The 26,316-nt window shown below is 39.9% G+C and overlaps 1 protein-coding gene across 3 annotated transcripts in view; it reads right to left on the reverse strand.

Moving 5' to 3' along the window:
- Window positions 1-15,999: 15,999 nt before the first annotated feature.
- CLSTN2 (calsyntenin 2) overlaps window positions 16,000-26,316 on the reverse strand; it is an 828,679-nt gene continuing 818,362 nt past the window's right edge. For 2 of the 3 annotated variants that reach the window (XM_075861434.1, XM_075861436.1), the window contains exon 17: window positions 16,000-17,102. In XM_075861434.1, coding sequence (XP_075717549.1) covers window positions 16,887-17,102 — 216 coding nt within the window. In that variant the 3' untranslated portion in view covers window positions 16,000-16,886. The remainder of the gene's footprint in view (window positions 17,103-26,316) is intronic. The other variant, XM_075861435.1, reaches the window with a different exon arrangement.

The following is a 26,316-nucleotide window of genomic DNA, read 5'->3' on the forward strand; positions in this document are numbered from 1 at the left end:
CCTATTTTAGCTTTATTCTAATGACTTTCTTAATGGACAACTGGGTGTGGTTTACTTTTTGACCAAGTGGGTGTTGTGGAGAGAAGTGTATGACGCTAACCAATCAGTGAACAATCAGCGTCATACACTTCTCCCCATTCATTTAAACAGCACATAGTGATCTAGCTAAATCACTATGTGCAGTCACTTACTTACACACTAACGTTACTGCAGTGTTCTGACAGTAAATAGAGATCACTACCAACCAGGACGTGATGTCTATTCAGAATCCTGACACTTTGGTAACATTTGTGTGAGATTTACAGCAAGGCAAGCGTAATCTCGTGAGATTATGCTGTAAACTGTCATTTAAAATGAGATTACGCTCGCCTTGATGTAAATCTCACACAAATGTTACGGAAGTGTCAGGATTCTGAATAGACATCACGTCCTGGTTGGTAGTGATCTCTATTTACTGTCAGGACGCTTGAGTAATGTTAATGTGTGTGTATGTGGCTGCACATAGTGTTCTAGTAAGATTACTATGTGCTGTGTAAATGAATGGGGAGAAGTGTATGACGCTGATTGGTCACTGATTGGTCAGCGTCATACACTTCTCTCCACATCGCCCACTTGGTCAAAAAGTAAAACACGCCCAGTTGGTCATTAAGAAACTCATTAGCATAAAGCTAATATAGGTCATAACTCCGTCAAAAATGATTGTTTTTCTAAACAAAAAACACAGCTGTAATCTACATTACAGTGCCGATCACATCATGTACAATATAGGCCACTTATACCTCTTTAATATCCATCTACTCTCCATTTTGCACTCACAATAGTCCAGAAAGATGAGATATGAGGAGCTGTTTGGTAAGATCTTCAAACTTTAGAGTAGTTTTCTCTGTCCCTGTGTCTGTCCGTGACACAGAGGAATCATAGGGGTGACCAGGGATTTTCTTTCCCTGACTTACATAATAGTGGCTCTGCTGGTTAAAATACATATTTTTTACTCCTCATCCTAGTAAAGCGAAATTTTGTATGTGAGGGAAAAATCCCTTGGCGACCACAGTGGATTTAGGTGTAAACTGTAGTGGAATGTAGGCCTAATTTTAGTACCCTGTATATACTAACTGATGACTTTTTATTTTAAACTAAAGGAATACAAATATTCATAGCTTCTGACCATATATTAGGAAAAGTATATGTGCTATATTGCTACAATGCTCCACCAATTGCACAAGTAGAAGGATCAAGTTATGAAGTGCAATAGTGTTAAATATGTCAACCTCCAAAATAGGATCAAAATGCATGAAATAAGTACATAATGTCATAGATAATCCATTTTGAATGGTTAGCTGAACTGAATATGGGATTTTCTGTCCCTGCAGCCACATTCCTAAGAACTGAAGATGAAGATTGAATTTCTCCAGCATCCATATATTCCACACTTCGGCCACGTCCCATACCTAAAGAATTGTTTTTGCAACTTTTTAAAACTTGAATCAAAATTATGGTTGAAATTCAAATTTATTTTAATGTCAAAATCAAGTGCATCAATTTTTAAACTAAAATATTATGGATCCAATTAAACAAATTTAGTAATTTTGTGCTTAGAATGAGAGGCAATTTTACATGCACAGACAGGCAGCCGGATTTGTTGGCTCAATTGTTACCTATAATTGACAAAGGATCGCTCTGAATATTAACCCCCACCCTCCATTTTTATATGTATGTTCAGCAGGCCATTGGTGGATGAGAGCCTGGCCAGCATTGACTAACATTGAGATATTCATCTGCCTCAGTACTCTGAATGCATCAGGGCACTATTGGCACACCAAGGATCCAAATCTCTTCTATAAGGGATAATGATTCATTCTTTCAGGGATAATGACTGATACGACTGCCCAATTGCCATGTCCTCATATAAATGAATCCCTATGAAGAAAGCAGGGGTAAGTGGCTGGCAGACATTTTTATCATCACTTATCTATAGGGAAAACAGTTGTAAAAATCTAACCTTCAAACTTATTCCCCCATTAGACATTATTTTGTCAGCAGATACCAATGAAAATAGTGTCTATAGTCGTCTTTAGACATACTTGAAATATATTACTTGACACTTTGGTTAAACACATAGGCCAACATATCAAACCAAGAGACAGATCCCTGTGTGCACAGCTAGTCATTGGTATAATAAATAAATGTTCCATTGCATAGGAATTTAGATGCATCTCTTAACACTAATTCCACTTAGTTATTTCTCCTTCATGTGATTGAATAAAGTAGATTTGTTTTCCAACACAAGTAAATAATATCCAGGGGATTTTTGTTTAATTATGCTTGAAGTAATCTGCGGGCTGACGCTCATATCTCTGCCTATCTGATGCCTGAAACATCCACCTCATAGGCAGACACCACACAAGGACAATTTGTCACAGCTGCTTTCCTCCTGCCCTGTACTGCTGGAAGTTCGGTAACAAATGTAGAAGCCTATGGCAAGTTAAACCCAGCTGAAATGCCTTCATTAACACAGCAATAACCCCATACTGTGCCTGATTAATTATTAAGCAGGAGAAAAATGCTGAGCACCTCATTTCATCACAACGCTATCCCACTGCTGTGATTTCACATATTTTAGCATTTGCTTATGAATACAGAGAGGTGAACTTTGTGAATAAATGCAGCTGTTTATGTTGAAAAGAAACATATTCTCAGCATTGCCTCTACTAGTCTTCAAATCTAGGACTGCAAAGTAGAATATGTTGTTAAAAATGTTGTTAAAAATGTTGTTAAAAATGCTACAAAGTAAATGGGATTTTATCTGTGTAACCGAATTTCCAAAAAGTAACTGGGGATGAATATTATAACCCGCACAATGTCATCACTATATTTGCGTGATGAGTAATTTGGACCTATGGCAAACACATTGTGAATAAATGAACGCCTTGCTAGGGCTCACAGTCTAAACTCCCTTAACTCTGGCTTACACACATGCATACATGCTATGATCATTGGTTTGTTTGGGAAACTACGGATGTAGCCATCTTGTACATGCAACATGCAAACTACCAATGTAGGATATTGCCCCGGTTGAACATCAATGCTACACAGTGCTAAACCAGAGCTACCTGCTGTGGCTTTATATAGATATATAAAGATTTATAAAAAGGTTGCCCAAAATTAGTCAAATCTATTTTTTTTTTATTTTTTTTAGCAACAGCGCCAATTTGTTTATGGCCGTGTGTGGTATTGCAGCTCAGGCTGATTAGCTGGTATGGAAATGAGCTGCAATATGACACAGCCTATCAATAAGAGTGGTGCTGTTTCTGTGGGGAAAAAAAACATTTATTTTTATTTTTTTTTAAATCTCAAAAAACTTCTAATATTGATATTTACGACAATTTTTAAAAAAAAATCTAAATATCAATATGACTTAACTATACTAGCCAATCATAGGTTGTTAACATCAAAACATATCTGATTAGAGCACAGTTCTTAACATTAAGGGGGGATTCACACGATCGTGTATTCGGTCCGTGCGGGCCGCGTGGTTTTCACGCGCCACGCAAAGACCAATACAAGTCTATGGGGCAGTACAGACAGTCCGTGCTTTTTGCGCAGCATTTGTCTGCTGCGCAAAAAACGCGACAGGTTCAATATCTCCGCGCATTTCGCGCATCACGCACCCATTGAAGTCAATGGGTGCGTGAAAACCGCGCAGGTCGCACGGAAGCACTTCCATGCGAACCGACTGAAACAGCGCACTAGCTGTCAAAACGATGAATGTAAACAGAAAAGCACCACGTGCTTTTCTGTTTCCAAACATCCAAATGGAGTGTCTTTGAGATGAGCGAACCCGGACAATCGAACCGAACTTCACCGGGTTCGGCCGAATCGTTTTGGCCGAACCCGGCAAAAAAATTTCAGGTACGCGACGTCAGGAGATAGTCACTGTCCAGGGTGCTGAAAGAGTTAAACTGTTTCAGCACCATGGACAGTGACTACCGATCCCAATAAACATGAACCTGTAAAAAAAAACGAAGTTCTCACTTACCGATAACTCCCGGCTTCTTCCTCCAGTCTGACCTCCCGGGATGACAATTCAGTCCAAGTGACAGCTCCAGCCAATCACAGGCTAAGCACAGGCTGCAGCGGTCACATGGACTGCCACGTCATCCAAGGAGGTGGGGCCCGATGTCAAGAGAGGCGCGTCACCAAGGACGCGTCACCAAGGACGCGTCAACAAGGCAACGGCCGGGAAGTTCTCGGTAAGTACGAACTTTTTCTTTTTTTTTAACAGGTTGCTGTATATTGTGTTTGGCATTCACTGTCGAGGGTGCTGAAAGAGTTACTGCCGATCAGTTAGCTCTTTCAGCACCTTGGACAGTGACGGGCGTCGACTAGCCTCATCTCTATGATGGCGGCTGCGCGAAAATCATGCAGCCGCGCATCATACACGGATGACACACGCAGCTGTCAAATGGTTTTTGCGCGCGCAAAAACGCAACGTCCGTCTGTATCTGCCCTAAAGGTATTGATAAGTCAAGATAAGATGGGCTGCGTTCACACTGCAGTATTCCGGTCAGTATTTTTCATTAGTATTTCTAAGTCAAAGCCAGGAGTGGATCCAAAACACGGAAGAGGTGCAACTCTTTTCATTATACTTTTTCTCTATGTAGGTTCCACTGTTGGTTTTGGCTTGCAAATACTGATGCAAAATACTCACCACAATACTGTCGTGTGAAAGTGACCGAAGCCTGACTAGCCCTTTAAGTCAGTTGGTTGAACACATGCATCTTTCCTACATCATTGATATTAGCCACAAGACCAATCTGACATCAAATAAAGGATTGCAATATACAGTTCTGGTATTTGGTGCCAAACATGTCAGTCTCCCTTTTTTCTTTATTATTTAAATTTTTTGGAAAACAGATTTCTTGACCAGACAGGTCCCTTCGTCAGGTCATTTTGGCTGTCACAAGGTGGAAAAAAAGTGGGGAGCATAAGGGCATGTTCACACGTGGCGGAGTTCTTCCGCTGCAAATGTTGGTGCAGATTTGGGGCAATTACGCAACGAATCTGCACCAACATTTGCATATTTGACAGGTAATTCAGACGTTGCAGAAAACACAGCGGTCTTGCCACAGATTTCAGTTTTTGCATTGCAAAGGCTGAAATCCTCAGTGAAATTCCGCTTCTTCTCCACAACAGACAGTGCATGCTGCGGAGGGAAAATTCCGCACCACAGCCTATGGTCCGCAGCGGAGTTTTCCGCAATGTCTGAACTAACTTGTCTAAAAATGTATAGAAACAAATGTAAAAAACGGCCGCTGGAGAATTCCATTGCGGACTGTCCACAGCGGAATTCCACAGCAATTCCGCCACGTCTGGCCGTGCCCTTATAAGAACCAGAAGGGCCAACGCTTTGTTACTTTGTTTGTGGTTACAGTCACACACTACAATCCTCCAGATCTGAACCCTGTTTAAATCATTCAATGTAAATGAAATCTTTGCATGAAATTTCTATTTAAAAATTTGAATAAGAAGAACTGTACGTAGGTGGCTACTAAGTGTTCTGAGCAGTATTTCTTCTAACAGTACTGAATCAAAATATTTTTTACTAACTTTAAAAACTCGAATCTTATCACTATGAATAATAAATGAATACATCCCCTCATTGCCTATTCGGTTATGTACTTGCCAGTATACGTTTTAATACCTTACTTGCAGACATGATTCATGTGTCTGCTTCTGTTTTGTACAATCTGCTCACGTCCAAGTTTTTGGTAGGTAACATTTCATTTTCTGCTACATTACATACCATATTGGTGATTTATTGCACCTTGCAGACAGAGGAATCGCTGTGGAGCCTTTTGGATTGTGCAATACTCCAATTCACAGGAAATGAATATTTTACAGATAAGTTTTATGGCAGGAGATAATAAATAAATTAACAATAATTGGACCCTAATAACAAAGAATTATCTTTTTGTGTAGTGGGATCCTGTCTAATTATTGCGCACGGAACTGCACATAAAAATCTTTGTGGCTGGCACCCGTACTGTAAGTAATTGTTTAATGAATCGGGCCTTCAGAGTTTGCATTTCAACAAGCGTAGTTTCTATAGCAATAAAACTCAGTCACTTGCTACTTGAACACAAAGTAATGGACCATAATCGATGTAAAAGTATTGTCAGAGTCATTTCAGTAAAATATTTCCCCAGTTCTCTTTGGAATTTGATATCATTCATGCTCATTTTGCTCAGTAATGAAAACTAGGGGAAAATAGGTTCTCTACCGAAGCACAGGCACTGCAGTCTGTTGTTCTAGCTATGTGAAGAGGTCATTGATTTTCATAGCATGGTGCCTTAAGTGTCCTTTTATAGTTGTCTCATAAATGGGAACTAAAACAAAAGTTTTTAATTGTCTGTACAATAATTTGTAGCCTTCTCTCACTGACTATTTATATTATAATTGATATTCTGACAAGTAATTCAGTACTAATACTGTTTAATCTTAAAGGGGTTAATCATCATCTATCCACAGGATAGGTGATTAATGTATCATCGGTGGGGGTCCGACTGCTGAGACCCTCACTGGTCCCGAGAACGAGTGTTCCCAAGTGCCCTTTGTGAATGGAGCAGTACTGGGCATGCTCGGCAAAATGTTCCATTCACTTTTTATCGGGCTGCCGGGGATAGCCAAGATAAATATATTGGTCATCCCTTCCCTTTTCCCATCCCTTGGTTGAACTTGATGGACATGTGTCCTTTTTCAACTCTACTAACTATGTAACTATATGTAACTATCTCCGGCAGCCCCATAGAAAGTGAATGGAACGGTGGCCGAGCATGCGCAGTACTACTCCATTCACATTGGTCACTTGGGGACAGTCGTTCTCGTTGTGTAATGTGACGTGGAATTCCCTACTTTCCTAAATGCTGAATCCGATCTATTGACCTACCTTAATACAATCTTACCAAAGGAGGGTTTTTAAGACTTGTGAGAGAAGTCAAAAACTATACATTCCCTTACATAACAGCCATTTTGCCATTTTAAATGGAGCCTTTAACCAAGATAATTCCCTTTAAATTAAATCTGTCCAATGCCCTATCAGTGCTGAACTGGCACACTTTTGGACATTCAATGGTCTCCTACGATATCATGATGGGACCTAGAGGTGCAATCACCCCTAATTCCTTAGGGCCAAATACCTTTCTGGCTTAGGAAATGTTTAATGCCTCCTTTCACCTTTGCTTAATGCCTGAGGGTACTCAGAGAGGGTCCCCAGATCAGACATTTCGGAGGCATGCTTGTTCAGCATTATAAGGACACGTGTCAGATGCAATAAATTTAAAGGGACCTGGTTATCCTGGGTAGTTTATTTAAATGACTGGTAAGTTCAGTCCTATCACAAGCCACTAAATTCTGGCACATCAGACGAGTACATCTCGCACATCACACTTCCGTACTGTAAGTTTATTCTTCATTCCGGCTTTATGGCTTTATACCTATTCACGCAGTAGCTCCATAAAAAAGGATTGCCACTACAAACTCTGGATTGTTATAAATGTGTTCTGCCAATAATGACCAATAATGCATTGCACATAAAGTGTAAGCCTGTGGAACCGGCCATACAAAAGTGACTTATGTCAGAGAATTGCAGCTTCAGGTTATTTTAAATTAATGAGAGCTTCAGAGAAAACATTGAATTTTTTTGTTTTACTAAGTAGAAAGATCTGTGGGTCCCTGCAGGCCAAATGAAACTGTAACTGATGTTTGTGTTTCACTACATTGATCTTCTGTTCCCAGAAATCTTTAGCAACACTTAAGGTGTGTACAAGCACCAACAGAGCACTGCTCAAAGCTGGAAATAGCAGAGAGAAGGTTTTTTTAATCAGATATTTTATCTCACTTATATTTGATTATGTCATCAGCTTGAGACAAAAAACTTTTTTGCGCATCTACACGTTCTTCCTTCTTACTAGCGAACATATGATTTTCTATATACCCTTACCAGGGGTGTAATTAGGAAAAATTTGGCCCCATAGCAAACTTTTGATTTGGCCCCATAGCAAACTTTTGATTTTTCTCCATCTTTGAAGTTTATGTACATGATGATATATTTTTTTTAAGAATTAAAGCTCTTTGTTTAGTGCGAAGTGAACATCTGATTTTATTTTCAGATAAATGTATTTAAATTATAGGGTTGCAACCATTTATTAACTGCTCCAATGCATCTCCAAAGGTGTATTCCCAAATCCATTCCCATGTACTAGCTGACATAAAAATATAAACTTTCATAATTTCATCTGTTTTTCAAAAGTGTTGTGCTTGCTAGATACATTTCTATAGGCAGCTTGGATCCCCCTCTTTATTTTCAGTTTTTATTTTGAAAAACTATCAATTTTGAGCAAGTTATGAGCAATTTTAGATTTATGCTAATTTGTTTCTTAATAGACAACTGGACGATTTTTAACTTTTTACCAACTGGGTGTTGTAAAGAGAAGTGTATGACTCTGACCAATCAGGGACCAATCAGCGTCATACACATCTCTTCATTCATGATTGGCTGTACTCACAGCACAGTGTGATCTTGCAAGATCAAGCTGTGTTGTCACTTACTCCCACATTAACTTTACCAAAGTGTCTTGAGAGTGAATAGACATTGCCTCCACCAGGATGCGGTCTATTCACACTCCCGACACTTCGGTAAAGTTTCTGTGGGACTTACTCACACAGCACAGCATGATCTCGCTGTGAATGACAGCACAGCGTGATCTCGTGAGATCACGCTGTGTGTGCAGTGAAAGAAGCTTGGCTGGAACGATGAGAAGTGTATGACGCTGATTGGTCACTGATTGGTCAGCGTCATACACTTCTCTTTACAACGCCCAGTTGGTAAAAAGGTAAAAAACGCCCAGTTGCCTAATAAGAAACTAATTACCATAAATCTAAAATTGTTCATAACATGCTCAAAATTGATTGTTTTTCAAAATAAAAAACACTGCTGTTATCTACATTACTGCGGCGATCAGATTATGTAGGAGATGCACTTATAATCGGGTGACAGAACCTCTTTAACTTGGCAGCATGTGAGTTTTGTCTCTCTACAAATACTGCTTATATAATATTTTACACGGTTATACACTGCCGATGCTGCTATGTGGAGTGTATATAACAGCAGCGAGAGCATGCATGTTATGGGGTGCGGTGCGATGGCATTATCACATCGCCCCTGCCCTGAAATGTGAATCACACTGTGGACGCACACCCACTGAAGAGAGCATCATACGTGTAAATGGCGGCCCATAACAGATATGGCGAAGTGGTAGACAGGGAGATGAGAATACCCCTTTAAATAAAAAATGAAGCAACTTTGAATATATTCTTCCCATTAAATCTCTAAGGCCATGTCTAGACGTGGCAGAATTTTTCCGCTACAAATGTTGGTGCAGATTTGGGGCAATTACGCAACGAATCTGCACCAACATTTGCATATTTGACAGGTAATTCAGACGTTGCGGACTTGCCACAGATTTCAGTTTTTTCATTGCAAAGGCTGAAATCTGCAGTGAAATTCCGCTTCTTCTCCGCAATGGAATGAGCATACTGCGGAGGGAAAATTCTGCACCGCAGCCTAATTTCCACACAGTTATTTTCTGCAACGTCTTAACTAACTTTCCTAAAAATGTATGGAAACAAATAAAAAAACGGCTGCTGCAGAATTCCACTGCGGACTGTCCGCAGCGGAATTCAACAGCAATTCCGCCAGGTCTGAATATGCCCTTACTGTTTTGTGTTTACAGCTCCTATGCAGACCTATGTGTCTCCATGGTAACAGAGCACAAACAAATCCTGTGTAGTTTGATTCTGTAGTCAAACTGCCTTCCATCTATCCCTAACTTCTTCTTAAAGTACATATCGTGAGCAAGATGTAGGTGATTAGAAAAGACTATGACTGAAGAATCTGACTACAAAGTGTTTCTTAAATATAGATATATAATATGATTTGTAGAAGAGTTTTGTATTGCAGCTGTTTTTTTTATTTACATGTCAGTATGTGCCTTTAATAATGGTCTCCACTGATGTTATTTAGTAGCATTTTTGAATATTTTATATGTAAATATGGTCTTTACATGTAACAATAATGTAAAATTCACTAACCCTAAAAATAGCTATAATACAATCCTTGAATAAAAGAGTCATTGGGATATGTTTCTGTGTACTCTTTATTGCATATACAGTGCATTCTGGGATCTGCACATCTAGACTACCAGCCAGGAGGCGATGTCTTTTCATTCTCCCAACACTCCAGTAAAGTTAATGTGGGAGTAAGTGACAGCACAGCGTGATCTCGCGAGATCACGCTGTGCTGTGAGGACAGCTGAACATGAATGAAGAGAAGTGTATGACGCTGATTGGTCAGCGTCATACACTTCTCTTTACAACGCCTACTTGGTCTAAAGTAAAAAAAAAAGCAGAGATGGTCATTAAGAACAAATTTGCATAACATTTAAAATTCTCATAACTTTGTCAAAAATAAAAGTTTTTTTTTTTAAAAATCAACACATTACTTATCTACATTAAAGCGCCTATTAGATTAGGTAGAAGATAGGGCAGTTATAAGCTAGTGACAGTCTCTTTAATGATGATGTACTTTAATTATTTCTGTAATTTAGAAATTAACGAATAGCATAGTAAGTTAGTAATATTGTGCAAACATTCCCTCCTAGTGGTCGCTTTTGACTACTATAACACAGTAGACGATCAGGAAAGATCTTGTAAAACTATTGCTCAACAATGGAGGCCTCAACAATATGAAATGTTCACAGCTCATAATGGCATAACACAGCGACCATTTATAACTGTTCACATAGAGTAACTATTGTTAACAGCATTTTCTTTACACCCTACATGCTGAATGTTAAACTGTAAAAATATAATAAGGTGAAAATATGAAATGAAAAAAATAATCATACACTGTATGAAAATACAAGATCAAAATGAAGGCAAAAGACAAATTGCTGGTAATGCAGGTGCAGTGTTAGGGTATGTTCACACGATAGCAGGCATTTACGGCTGAAATGACAGCCTGTTTTCAGAAGAAAACAGCTGCCTCGTTTCAGCCGTAAATGCTCCTCGTAATATACGAGGCGTCTGTGACGCTCGTATATCTTGAGCTGCTCTTCATTGAGTTCAATGAAGAACGGCTCATATTACATTGCAAAGAAGTGCCCTGCACTTCTTTGCCGAGGCAGTCAATTTACGCGTCGTCGTTTGACAGCTGTCAAACGATGACGCGTAAATTACAGGTCGTCTGCACAATACGTTGGCAAACCCATTCAAATGAATGGGCAGATGTTTGCCGACGTATTGTAGCCCTATTTTCAGACATAAAACGAGGCATAATACGCCTCGTTTACGTCTGAAAATAGGTCGTGTGAACCTAGCCTTAGGAGTACTTGGTTGAGGTACACGCACATCCTCATCATTTCTCCATGGGTAAAGAAGCAAAGAAAACGTCATTTCCCTTGCACTGCTGTGTATTTTCATTTAGACTAGAGCTACATGGGCAACATAAAATTGACAAGACATGACTGAATCTTCAATAGACCCGACGGGATAACCTAAAAATATGGAAGATATTGCACTGCCAGGGCAATACTGACAATTATAGGGCAGGATTTCACTTCTGTCGGCATACCCAATTCCTCATTGTTTACTTTAACCTCTGACAGAATAAATTGTAGTTTATAAATAAATCAATACGAATAAGAGAAAATTTATCTAATAACATCTTTTATTCACCATTTTAAAATAGTTCAGCACAGTCCACCTCAGTGTATTAGGGACGGTGAAAAAAAAGAGGAGCTTGCAATGCGGTTAGTAGTCACTGGCAACAGTAGATACAGTTCTGTTGCGTTCATTGTCATTCACTATTCATTCTATAGCAGGTTATATAAAAAATGGATTCGCTTATTGTGGAACGACTCTTTACATAAGGATTTCTTGGTTTCAAAAGGATTGGAGCTACCACTCGTAAAGCAAAGTTTAATGTTAGCCGCACAACTCAACCTTTTTGAGACAATACTAACCTACATCATGTACTGTAGAATGCAAATATTGTTTTTTGATATGTATACATGTGTGGACTACTTCTAAAAAAAAAATTGAGTTTGGCTGATTTTCTCTAATTTAGCCTTTTGTAACAGAAAAAAAAATGACCGTATTCGTGCACCACATGTAAAGACAAACTTGTAGTTCATAATCAGGAGCTATAGGCAAACAAGCCGTTGAATCGGGGAATCCTACTTATTATTATAGTCTGTAAAGCCAGCCTTACAAATCAACAACTTAAAGGGGTATCCCAGTTCCATAAAATAAATGTAATTATTGGTATAATCAAAAGTTATACACTTTTACAATATACTTCCCATATTAATTCCTCGTGGTTTCCAAGGTCTCTGCTTGCTGTCATTTAATAGGAACCTTTATTGTTTACTGCTAAACTGTCCATGATCATGTGATGGACAAACAGATGCTTTGCTCATTACAAGACAGAGCTCTGATACGCGTGTACCAGTAATCAGTCCTGCACCTGTGTGTGCACCACATGATCATCATATGATCACATGATTATACCAAGAATATCAATTATTTTCTGAAACCGGAATGCCTATTCAAATTAAGTTATTGGAGAAGATCGAATCAGAGAACTATTATAGGAAAATACATACAAATTATAAACATAATGGGGGAAAAAAAACTGAAAAACTACCTATCATGTGCTGTAAGGGTATGTTTACACGGGATATTTACGGCCGTTTTTCGGGCTGTAAACATCTCGAAAAATGGCTGAAAAATTGGAATTATAATGCCTCCAAACATCTGCCCATTGATTTCAATGGGAAATACGGTGTTCTGTTACCACGGGGCGTTTTTTACAAGGCCGTTTTTAAAAATCACCGCATAAAATAACACCTTGTAAAAAGAAGTGCATGTCACTTCTTGAGATGTTTTTGGAGCCATTTTTCATTAACTCAATAGAAAAACAGCTCCAAAAACGGCTGTGAAAAACGCAGCAAAGAATGCTAGTTTGTTTAAAAAATGGCTGAAAATCAGGAGCTGTGTTCCCTAGAAAACAGCTCCGTATTTTCAGACATTTTTTGTTAAGCGTGTGAACATACCCTAAAGGTGATCATTACAACAAGATCACTACACAAAAGTGCCAAACATGTATTTTGTACGTGGCTAGCATAAAAAAAATAAAGAAAAATAGACAAAGCAAAGTAGATAGTATCTTTGTGATATTTTTTTTTTTTTTTGGGTTAGGCTCAGGATTATTCTTGTGATTGTTCCATAAAACGATCATCTGTATATTGATAGTGTAAGTCTTTTAATTTGTGAACTTGTTCAATCACAAAGAAAACAAAAACTGTGGAGAAATAAACAGCAGCAATACAGAGGGTAATTATTTGTGATTTTGTCATAGTTTTGCTGGCCAAAACTCTTGTTCTCTATGTCCATTGGACTGTTTTTAGGCCTCTGTCAGACGAGCGTATTTTACATCTGTATTCCATCCGTTTTTTGCAGACCGTAATACGGAGCTAATGCTAATCAATGAGGCCATTTACATTAGGCGTATAAAATATGTGCGGATTATAAAAATGCAGCATGTATTCATTTTATCTGCATTGCGGGTGGAAAATGCCCATTGAACTTTATGGAGAATGATTAAAATACGGATGCATCCGTATTTGGTCCGTATTGCATCCGTTTTTCAAAGGGGCTGTCTTATACCATTCAATTTTCTCTGTAGAAGACAGCCCATCAGTAATATGGATCTGTAATACTGATGCAATACTGATGAAATTCTGTTGACATACTTATGCAATATCATTCATAATACGTCCGTATTACAAACGTTTACAAATACGCTCGTCTGAAAGATGCCTTAGATGCAGTTTTTGGCTTAGTATTTTAACCACAGCCTGACGTGGATCCAACAGGAAGAAAAGACTGATGCATCTCCTTTCTTTTATATCCACTCCTGTGTTTGGGTAAAATAAACCGTGAAAAAAACTGTACCAAAAACTGCATCAAAATTGTGTGTGTGATCCTAGTCTTATGGAAAGTGATGCTCATGGTTTTTACAGGTATTTTTAAATGCTTTGTTTTTCCTCATTGAAGTTCTGGGAAAAAAATGCCATAAAAACACTAGGACAAACTACGTATGGTATGCTGAGGTTTTAAAAATGTGCAATAAGCAAAAAGAAAAAAAGGCAAACAAAAAATTTGAATTTTTAAAATTGAAAAAAGTAAAAAAACTTAGTGTCTATTATTGTATTGGTGCTAACAAATAAATCAAAATGAACTTGTGTTGGTGCTCAATAGCAATGTGAATTTTCATATTTTTAAATTCCGATAGTAAAACATGTGGATGCCATTTGGTGTAAGACTCTGTGTTGGTGGGTAGAGCATTGTGGGTAGAAAAATAAAAAAACTTCTTGAGACCTAACCCAAAAAAATCAACCATAAAGTATGTTTTTCTTTTTTTTTTTTCTTTTAGCTTCTATGTGATGGTGACATTACAGAAATGATACATTGTGTAGACTTGGATTCTCTCAGTACAGTTATATTTTGCCTCAGACAAACAGTAACACATTAGAATTTTTTTTTCCATTTGTGACATCGGTAGATAAATGCTACCTTTAGCTAAGGAGGAAACACAAATGACAATAATTTATCTGACTTTTCCACCCAATTATTACTTGGTACTGGATGGTCCCTTTCACCAGCTTAGCAGACATAAGCAGACAATGTAAGTTTTACTAAAACTAAAACTCTTTAACAATTCTACATGCTGAAATGCATAAACAGGGGTTGGAAAAATTCTAAACAATGTTCCCAAGAAACTGATACTCAACAAGGGCTTAAACTCACATCTAGTCCCATCTAAAAATGGAACCACTTTTTTTTTGTTTTTGTTTTTTAAATAAAGCCAAGGGGCTTAACTATGACTATTTAGGTATAGAATCATAACCAAAATCTCTCCTGTATGAAAAAATAGCATTGACAAAAAATTTGTGGATTAATTGACAGGATATGATCTTATATTGTATTTGTTTGCATGCAGAACCCATCAAATGGATTGCTTATCCATACCCTTCAGATTAAAATGAACCCTTTTGCTCAGAGAAGAGTTTGCAATTATAACCCGAGTATATATTATACATTTACAAACTGGAGCTTTCATTAGAACTGGAATTTTTTTATTTTTTTATTTTATAATTTAAAGTTTAACAATTGTGATACTTTAAGTGTACAAACCACAGATTGCACATTATAAACTGGCCTGTTCCTTAAATATTGATATGGTTAGTCCCTATGTTATAGATTACCACTTAAATTATATATTTACTTTTAATAAATAAAATATAAGAATCCTGTAGTTCATAATTTTACATATTTTTGCGGAGCAAGCATATATTTACAGTCACCTGCCTCATCTTGCCATCTTTTCTTTACAGTTCTATCTCACTAGACTGTGTTGTGCTTCACCCATTGCAGGAGGAACCAAGTGAAGAGAATGAGTGCAAACATTTACATAGATAAGACACATGAACACCACATGTCTTCTAGCCCTTTCCACAATGGAGATTTTGACACCTAGTTTGGTGAGATGAAACAGAAGAAGCAGGGTATGTGTGGGTCAAATTAAAATAAATAATCAGGAAATGAAAATAAATATTGTAATTTTTGTAGATTTTTTAAATATTTACATATAAGAAAATGATCACACACTTTTTTTAATCATAAAATATATTTAAATGCACTGGGAATCTTTTGTACTATTTGCATATATATGACATTTTGTTTCGTAAACTTAACTAGTGGTGATATAAAATGGGAATTTATATAAACTTTGTAATAATAAATACAAGTAAACTTTTGGACTTTAATTAATCATTAAGTATTATTTTGACATAATTTCACTTATCTTCATCACAACACAAGTTTTAAGCTAATTTATCTTGTCAGCATTTGTACAGTGCTTGCATATTCTATGTCTAAAGATGGAACAATAAAATCTCTTGGATATAAAATCAAATGTATTTATTGTTTTTTTTACAAAAACTTTTTGAATAAAACCTTAAAATTTTGAGATTTTGGCTTGGGTGGTTTTTCTGCAGATCTGGAAATGATGTTTTTTTCAGGGATGGTGATTTTGAATGTAGTCATTTTCAATACATACAGATTAATTTCAAAGGTAAAATGATAAGAAAGTTGTCTTCCAAGCAAGTATTATGTAGCGAAATGTATGAGTGCTGCCCTGACTACTAACTGTAAGCTACGCTGTATGCCCACACAGTACGTTCTGACGCTGTAGGGATCAATGTTGTGGGTGCGGGATACTCTCATAAGCAGCAAGTGCAAGCAAAATGAGAGAAATATTTGATATCAGTCCTTACCTTCTTTGTTACAATGTTACCCCATGCGCTGTAATATACAGACAGTATGCTTTGTCATTAAATTTCTCGCAGTAGATCTTATGTCTCAATATATTGACAATGTATGAGCTGCTGGCTTCTCTGGAGCAAATGGGTTGAAAATGCTGACAAACACATAGTACTCTTGGGAAATCATAGTCTCCCATTGCTGGTATTAACCCTAGGGAGCTGGTGTATATTATTACTACTAGGATTGTTATAAGAAACCTTTAGACAACTTGAAATCTTTACATACACAAACCAGGTTTTATTTTAAGCTATGTTTTGCCAGCAAATGAACAAAATTGTAGTTGTCATTGGTAATCCTGTCACTGAATCCAGAGTCTTTAAGTTGCTTCTGAAATAAATAAGATTTGTGTTTACAAAAGGAAGAATAATAAGAAGAAAGTATTAGTACGTAAGTGTTAATTGTTTCCATTCCAGTTGACCTCTTCGTGATGCGCTGCGCTGCTTTGATCTTGATTGGTTTTCAACTTCCTCCTCGTCGCTGTCATCAGAGTCACCACTTGTGCCTTCTTCTTCATCATCATCCTCCTCCTCATCATCCTCTACCTCTTCTTCTTCCTCCTCACTTTCACCTTCTCCAGGGACATTTGTTTCATATTTCTATCATTAAAAAAAACAAAAAACTGTAGTACACACAATGTAAACATTGATACAGATAAATTGATGTAGGAACCAAAACCTAATAATCTGCAAATTTACAGTATGCGTGTTGTTAGAATTGCCTTAGGATCCAGAAGATAATGTATACATTTATATTTTTGTGGTCTTACAAGGCATTTCGGGATACACTTTAATTATCGGTTTATCGCACCTCATAATATAGAACCCTATCCCATAATGTCTCATAAGTTTGCATTACAATAAAAAAAAAAATAATTTACCTGTTGGGTCCCCTGGCCATTCTGACAGCGCCATATATCTGAATAGTCTAACCTCATTGAGGATGCTCAGCATAGCTAAAGGTACTGCCTGTACGAGCTAACTTTACAATGTGAGTTGTTATGGTACTTATGGTTCTAATTGATGTGCCATAGTGCTCTTTTTTTGTGTTTTGCAGTGTCTACAGGTATGCTGTTATTTGCATTTTGCAAAGTAGAAAATATAAAATGATGAAATAAATTTGTTTACCGTTATGTGTTGCTTTAGAGCAGGGGTCTCAAGCACGCGGCCCGCGGGCCGCATGCGGCCCCTGGGGCTGTCATCTGCGGCCCGTGGGACACAGAGCCGCTAGTATCGGCTCTGCTCCGAGACGCTGGAATTCCCTGACATCGCTGTCCACATATGAACAGCGATGTCTGGGGCTTCCTCAGAGCCGGAGTCCCGAGCAGAGCGCTGGTGTCGGCTCTGCTCCGGGACTCTGTGGAATTCCCTGACATCGCTGTCCACATATGAACAGCGATGTCTGGGGCTTCCCCAGAGCCGGAGTCCCGAGCAGAGCGCTGTTGTCAGCTCTGCTCCGGGACTCTGTGGAATTCCCTGACATCGCTGCCCATATATGGACAGTGTGTCAGGGTCTTGCCCAGAGCGGAGCAGAGCCCTGGTGTCGGCTCTGCTCCTGGACTCTGTGGAATTCCCTGACATCGCTGTTCACATATGAACAGCGATGTCTGGGGCTTCCCCAGAGCCGGAGTCCCGAGCAGAGCACTGGTGTCGGCTCTGCTCCGGGACTCTGTGAAATTCCCTGACATCGCTGCCCATATATGGACAGTGTGTCATGGTCTTGCCCAGAGCGGAGCAGAGCGCTGGTGTCGGCTCTGCTCCTGGACTCTGTGGAATTCCCTGACATCGCTGTCCACATATGAACAGCGATGTCTGGGGCTTCCCCAGAGCCGGAGTCCCGAGCAGAGCGCTGTTGTCGGCTCTGCTCCGGGACTCTGTGGAATTCCCTGACATCGCTGCCCATATATGGACAGTGTGTCAGGGTCTTGCCCAGAGCGGAGCAGAGCGCTGGTGTCGGCTCTGCTCCTGGACTCTGTGGAATTCCCTGACATCGCTGTCCACATATGAACAGCGATGTCTGGGGCTTCCCCAGAGCCGGAGTCCCGAGCAGAGCGCTGGTGTCGGCTCTGCTCCGGGACTCTGTGGAATTCCCTGACATCGCTGCCCATATGTGGACAGTGTGTCAGGGTCTTCCCCATAGCGGAGTCCCGGGCAGAGCGCTAGTATAGGCTCTGCTCCGGGACGATGCGGAATTCCCTGACATATCTTCCCATATATGGACAGTGTGTCAGGGTCTTCCCCAGAGCGGAGTCCCGGGCAGAGCGCTATTATCGCGTCTGCTCCGGGACTCTGGGGAAGCCTCTGACATCGCTGTCCATACATCGACAATGATGTCAGGGGCTTCCCCAGAGCAGGAGTCCCAGTGATGTCAGGAGCACAGCTGGAGTCCCAGGAAGAGCCTACTAGCGCTCTGCCTGGGACTCCAGCTCTGGGCAAGCCCCTGACATCACTGGGGCAGCCTCTACAGAGGGCACTGGGGCAGCCTCTACAGAGGGCACTGGGGCAGCCTCTACATAGGGCACTGGGGCAGCCTCTACAGAGGGCACTGGGGCAGCCTCTACAGAGGGCACTGTGGCAGCCTCTACAAATGGCACTGTGGCAGCCTCTACAGAGGGCACTGTGGCGTTATATACAAGTGGGTGTGTGACAGTATCTGAAGAAGACACTGGCATTATCTAGGGGTGTGTTGCATTATCTACAGAGGGCACACTGGCCTTATCTACAGAGGGCACACTGGCCTTATCTACAGAGGGCACTGTGGCCTTATCTACAGAGGGCACTGTGGCCTTATCTACAGAGGGCACTGTGGCCTTATCTACAGAGGGCACTGTGGCCTTATCTAGGGGTGTGTTGCATTATCCACAGAGGACACTGCGGCAGCATCCACAGAGGGCACTGCGGCAGCATCCACAGAGGGCACTGCGGCAGCATCCACAGAGGGCACTGCGGCACTATCTAAAAAGGGGCTGCCCAATCTTGACATGTGTGCTAACTGAGCCGCCGGACTGCATTTAGCGACACAAACTGGAAAGCTGGATTGTTGAAATAAGCACTTGGAGAAATCTCTCAAATTTTAAACCTAGCGCTATTATTATAGTAATGTAGTATTATTATTCTAGTAATATCGTGTTCTAGTAGTTCAAATAACTAATTGATTAACAATAATTTTGTATTGTATCAAATTTGAAAGTAATGCGGCCCGTCAACTTCCCATTTTTTCTATATGCGGCCCACTTACCCGGCCGAGTTTGAGACCCCTGCTTTAGAGTATAGTATCACATTTGTACAAATAACTACAAAATGAAAAACTAACCGTGTGGTTAAAGGGGTTTTCCGGATTTTAGCAGTGTCGTAGCTAAAGACTCATGGGCCCAGATGTAAAGATTCTTCTTAAGCCCCAATTCCCCAAACTTCCCATCGCCGACAGCCTGCAGCTTTCAGCTGCATCGCTGGGTCTCCTAAGTTACCCAACGATGCAGCACTAGCAGCCAGGGGCGTCACTAACGTGCACTACGACCCTAAAGCTATGGATAGGATTAGATACAGTGGCTCAGCAGACAGTATCACACATGATAGGATTAGATACAGTGGCTCAGCACAGTATCACACATGATAGGATTAGATATAAGGCTCAGCAGACAGTATCACACATGATGGGATTAGATACAGTAGCTCAGCAGACAGTATCATACATTATAGGATTAGATACAGTGGCTCAGCAGAAGAGTATCACACATGATAGGATTAGATACAGTGGCTCAGCAGACAGTATCACACATTATAGGATTAGGTATAATGGCCCAGCAGACAGTATCACACATGATGGGATTAGATACAGTGGCTCAGCAGACGGTATCACACATGATAGGATTCGATATAAGGCCCAGCAGACAGTATCACACATGATAAGATTAGATACAGTAGCTCAACAGACAGTATCACACATTATAGGATTAGATACAGTAGCTCAGCATACAGTATAATACGTTATAAGATTAGATATAGGGCCCAGCTCACTGACATTGCGGCTCCAGCGCTGGACCCAGAAAAGGTAAGAATAATAATTGTTTTACTTTTTTATGCGTTACTAATAATTTTTATGTGTTTGTGTTTTTTACTGGTCCGATTCCAGGACTACTTCGATGACGGCTTTTTTTTTATTCTCAATAAAATGGATAACGAGGGTTGTGTGCAGGATTTTTATTTCGATAAAATATTTTTCCTATGTCTTTGTATTTTTCTAAACTTTATTGCTACCACCTTAGTAATGGCCGCTGGCTGATTGACAACATCCATTACTAAGGCGAGTCTTAATGTTAGACATGAAGAGGCTAACACTAACCCCAATTATTACCCAGGTACCCACCTCCACCAGGGGTACGGGGAAAAGCCGGGTACGATCCAGTACCAGACCATCTGTAGTGATGGTTGGGCACTGGCGCGGCCGCAGGCTGGTATTATTAGGCTGGAAAAGTCCAAAAACAGTGGCCGTTCCCACCCTGGTTATGCTAGCCTGCTGCTGCTATGTTGTATCTGGCTGGTTATAAAAATGGGGGAACCCCACATCGCTCCTTCCAATTATTTATTTAATTTTAAAAATGACGTGGGGTCCCCCCCATTTTTCATAACCAGCCAGATACAACACAGCAGCAGCCTAGTATTACCAGGGGGGGAAGGGCCACTGTGTTTGGCCTTTTCCCGGCCTAATAATACCTGCCTGCAGCCGCCGCAGTGGCCCGAGCATCACTACAGATCGTCGGGTATTGGCTCGTACCCGGCTATTCCCGGTACCCCTGGTGGAGGTGGGTATCGGGGTAATAATGGGGGTTAGTGTTAGCCTTTGCACCGGCTAACACTAAGCCCCGCCTTAGTAATGGACACTGTCAATCAGCCAGCAGCTATTAATAAGGCAGTAGTAATAAAGTTTAAAAAAATACAAGGACATCGAAAAAAATATTTTATTGAAATAAAAAACCCCACACAACTCTCATTAACCATTTTATTGATAATAATAAAAAGCTGTCAATGAAGTAGTATTCGAATCTGATGTAGTCCAACGACCGAACCTTTAAAACAACACAAACACACAAAAAAACATTAGTAAGGACCTGTTCACATCACCGCTGCCCTTTCGTCTGAGGTTTCCGTCGGGTAACCCCTCAACGGAAAGGCAAACGGAAACCTGAGCTTCCGTTTCCTCACCATTGATCTCCATGTTAACGGAAGCGTTGCTAAAGGTTTCCGTATGTCACCGTTGTGAAAGGGTTCCGTTGTTTTGACGGAATCAATAGCACAGTCGACTGCGCTATTGGTTGTGTCAAGAACAACGGAGCCCTGTCACAACGTTGACAAACGGAAACCTTTAGCAACCTTTCCATCACCATGGAGATCAATGGTGAGGAAACGGAAGCTAAGGTCTCAGTTTGCCGTCTCGTTTAGGAGTTACCCGACAGAAACCTCCGACAGAAACCCTAAACGGAAGGGAAACGCTGATGTGAACACAGCCTAACACATATGGTAGGCTTAGATACAGGGCCCAAGTGCACGTGTAATACTGTTTGTTTGACCCTGTATCTAAGCCTAAGGTAGGCATAGATACAGGGTCCAGCAGACAGTAATCTTATACAGTATGAAATTACTGTCTGCTGGGGCCCTGTATCTTAGCCTAACACACGGTAGGCTTAAAAGGGGTTGTCCTGTCCCTAAACATTGATGGTCTATCCTCAGGATAGGCCATCATTAGCTGATGGGTTGGGGTCTTACTCCCGGGACCCCCGCCAGTCAGCTGTTTTGAAGGGGTCGCAGAGCTCGTATGAACGCTGCTTCCCCTTCATTTCCATCACTTGCTCACACTGTGAATCACTGACACGTCGGTGTCGGCGATTCAGTGTGAGAAAGTGACCGTAATGAAGGGGAAGTAGCGCTCGTACGAGCTCTGCACCCCCTTCAAAACAGCTGATTGGCGGGGTTCCCAAGAGTCAGACCACGACCCATCAGCTCCAGACAGTAATATTAACACACAGACAGTAATATTAATCTTACTCTATTCTTCGGCTGCAGCGGAGGTCCTGACTCCATCCAGGGTCAGGATGCTGTGCATAGTTCTGTGATGTCAGGACCAATGCTGCTCTCCGGAAGGAAGAATGTAAGTGCTATCAGTTACTATAGTAACGGGGACCGGTGAAGTTTATTACATAGGCCCAATTTACTATAGTAACTTTTCATTGATGTGGTGCAGGGGGGCCGCGGGCCCCCCCTGGCTTCGGGGCCTGGTCGCAATTGCGACCTCTATATTTACGCCACTGGGTTTTATTAAATGAATGTTATTTTTTTGTATAATTAAAAGTTATACAATTTCCCAATTTGCATTTTTTATTAATTTCTTACAGTTTTTAAGTTCTCGATTTTCAGTTGGAACATTCATGTTTTCCTTCCAAAGGGAAAAAATTCTGTGATGGACACACAGGTGCATGGCTCGTTACAATTACAGTGTGAGTATCAGAGCTGTGTCTTCTAATTATCCCAGCACCTGTGTGTCCGTCACATAACCATGGACAGAATTTTATTTACTGGAAGTAACAATGAATGTTACTACTGAATACCAACAATCTGAGATTATAAGAACCGTAAGGAATTAATACAGAAAGTATATTGGAAAATTGTATAACATTTAATTATACAAAAATAACATTAATTTGTCAAAACCGAACAATTACAAGTAAATCAAAGATATGTTTTTAATGTGTAATACTGTAATTGTTTGACAAGTTAGTATCATGATGTATGAGCCCCAAATTTTCCTGAAATTCAAAATTGTTATTTGACACATGCTTCATCTATACAAAGTATTAGATTTGTACAATGAACCAAAACCAATTATCTAATATGGAATAAAGCCAAGAGATTATTGTTGTACACATGGCTATATAGAAGGGGCCTCGGGCCATGTACAAAAAAATAAGAACAGTCAGACTTCTTCTGAAATCAGACTTCTGAGATAAAAAGTCATAATTCTGAGATTAAGTGCTCATGCAAATGACAGAGCCCTGTTCAGAGAGCCTGTACGTCTCATATGTGGCGGATTTGCTGCGGAATTCCGTTGCGGACAGGTCGCAGTTAAAATCTGCAGCAGACTTTTTTTCCTCCGATTCCTATAGATTTGTAGGTAACTTAGTGCAGACGTTGCGGAAAATAACGGTGCAGAAACTATTTTGTGGTGTGGAGAAGCAGTGGATTTTCATGGTGGATTCAAGCATTTGAAATGCAAAGGTTGAACTCTGCGGGAGTCCACTGCAAAATCTTCCACGTCTGAACAAACTTTTAGATATGCAAATTTTGCTGCATATTCCTTGCGGAATTGCCACAAATTTGCAGCAAAATCCGCAGCGGAAAATTTCTGCCACGTGTGAACATGCCCGTAGTGCGGAGCCACAGAAACTCTATGCACTGCCTTACAGGCCTAGTCGCACTCTGTATTTACAGAGATATTCTCCTCTAGAAGCTTCTGGGGGAAGAATACCTCTGTATATCTGGAGTTCAATGGAGAGAGTCATTATTTTTTTTTGTTGAATTCATTTGAAATCTGACAGAAAATAACTGTATGTCTCCGTATGAAATTGTAGGAATATGGAAGTACAGCAGAGGCCTCATGGACCCCTATGGCAGTAATACTGATGTGTACATGAGCCCTAAATTTAAAAATTCTGACATTTTGTAGCAGTTTTATGACTTATTTAACCTAGAATTCTGACTGTATAGCTCAGAATTGTGCTACAGATATAGCAATCTTTAACTTGATTCTGATAACTTGCTGCAGCATGATATCACACAACAAAAGCCATTGAAAAGTCACTGAAAAAGTCAATATAAGGGTCAGTTCACACTGTTTTTTGACACGTTTTTTTATGCGGAAACCGCGTCGGAAAACGCGACAAAAAACGGCCGAAAATGCCTCCCATTGATTTCAATGGGAGGCGGAGGCGTTTTTTTCCCACGAGTGGAAAAAAACGCTCACGGGAAAAAGAAGGGACATGCTCTATCTTCGGTTGTTTTACGCCTCTGACCTCCCATTGACATCAATGAGAGGCAGAGAAAGTGTATTTCGCTGCATTTTTTGCCCGTGGCGCTCAATGGCCGCAAGCAATAAATTCCAAACAGAAGTTTGAGGCAGATTTTCTGCATGCAAAAAACTCGGTGTGAATCCAGCCTAAGAAGTCAAGGTAAAGACGGCTACATCTGTATTTTTTTTTTTTTTTTTTCGTTTTAACATAACCCCAGGACTCTTCTGTACGGCTGTATTATATTTCACAAAAACAACTTGCTTACTTAAAATGACTACCTAAAACAGTAAATAACCTCACAGCAGAAACATTTTCCAGAAGTGGCAATTACACGTTAAGCAAAACTATAAGGGCACATTTACACATCAATGCAATGTCATAAATATACCTGGCTGGTACATTGCCGCCTGGCAACTAAAACAACATCTTTGTTGTCTTATACACAATGTAAAAAAAATTAGCTTTTCCTTTTAGAAATGTATATTTTGACAAGTGACAAATTACTTCCAATTATCACTAGATCTAACATTTACGTCATAGAAATCATACAGTATGTAAAAATATATTATAAATACATTTAACTGGGATAAATAAATATATATATATATATATATATATATATATATATATATATAGAAAGCAGCATTAGAAATGCACCAAATTGTAAATTGTGCACCCTACATCTGCAGCCTAAGATCCAGGGGTGAAGCTATAGGGGTGCCGAGGGTCCAAATGACCCAAATGATCCATAGGAAGACACTAGTACTGTGAATGGTACATCATAGGTGGGTGGCCCTGTTACAGATTTTGATTTGGGGCCCAGAAGCTTTAGGTAATGCCTTTACTAAGAAGTCTAGAACTTAAAAACGAAAATACATGTCCATGAGATCTTGAAATTCACCTCCCGTTTAGGAGAAAAAACATAAATGCCTTACTGGAAGGTCTTCCATAGACCAACATTTCTTAAAGTTTTACACATTCTGCTTTATTATAAGGATACAGAAGCTAAACCTCTCAGGATCTTTACTCCCCTTAAACTGTTAGGCTATGTTCACACGCTTAACAAAAAACGGCTGAAAATACGAAGGGAAAACAGCCTCGGATTTCCAGCCGTTTTTTAAGCAACTTGCGTTTTTTACTGCCATTTTTAGAGCTTGTTTTTCTATGGAGTGATGAAAAGCGGCTCCAAAAACAGCTCAACGCTTAGAAGGCTTAGAACTTTACATGGTCGTTTTTAAAAAAATAAACTGCCCCGTGGGAACGGAAAGCCATTTTTCCCATTGAAATCAATGGGCAGATGTTTGGAGGCTTTCAGCCCCCACATTTTTAGCTATTTTTTGGGGCATTTACGGCCTGAAAAACGGCTGAAAATAGCCCGTGTGAACAAACCTTTAAAATGGTTTTCCTGTTTTAGGTAAATAAGGTGCATCCATTGTATAATGAAAAGTTATATAATTTCCTATATACAATTAGGAAGATTTACTAATACTCCGGGCACAAAGACACATTTCAAATCACGCCCCTTTCTGTTAGAGTCCGCCACTTTCTCACTAAACCCTGCCATCCTTTGTCGAGCCTGTCAAAAAAAGACGGTTAAACAATGCACATCATGTACGGCAGAATTCTGGCTCAATTTGAATAGTAAATGTGCCCCATTGTGTTTCAATCACTCAATATTTTCATTATCTGTGCTTGCTGTTATTTATGGGAAACACTGTCTACATACAGAAAAGGCCAACCCAAGCAGGGGAACT

This window comes from Rhinoderma darwinii, chromosome 4 (assembly GCF_050947455.1).
Source record: "Rhinoderma darwinii isolate aRhiDar2 chromosome 4, aRhiDar2.hap1, whole genome shotgun sequence".
NCBI classification, from domain to species: Eukaryota; Metazoa; Chordata; class Amphibia; order Anura; family Rhinodermatidae; genus Rhinoderma; species Rhinoderma darwinii.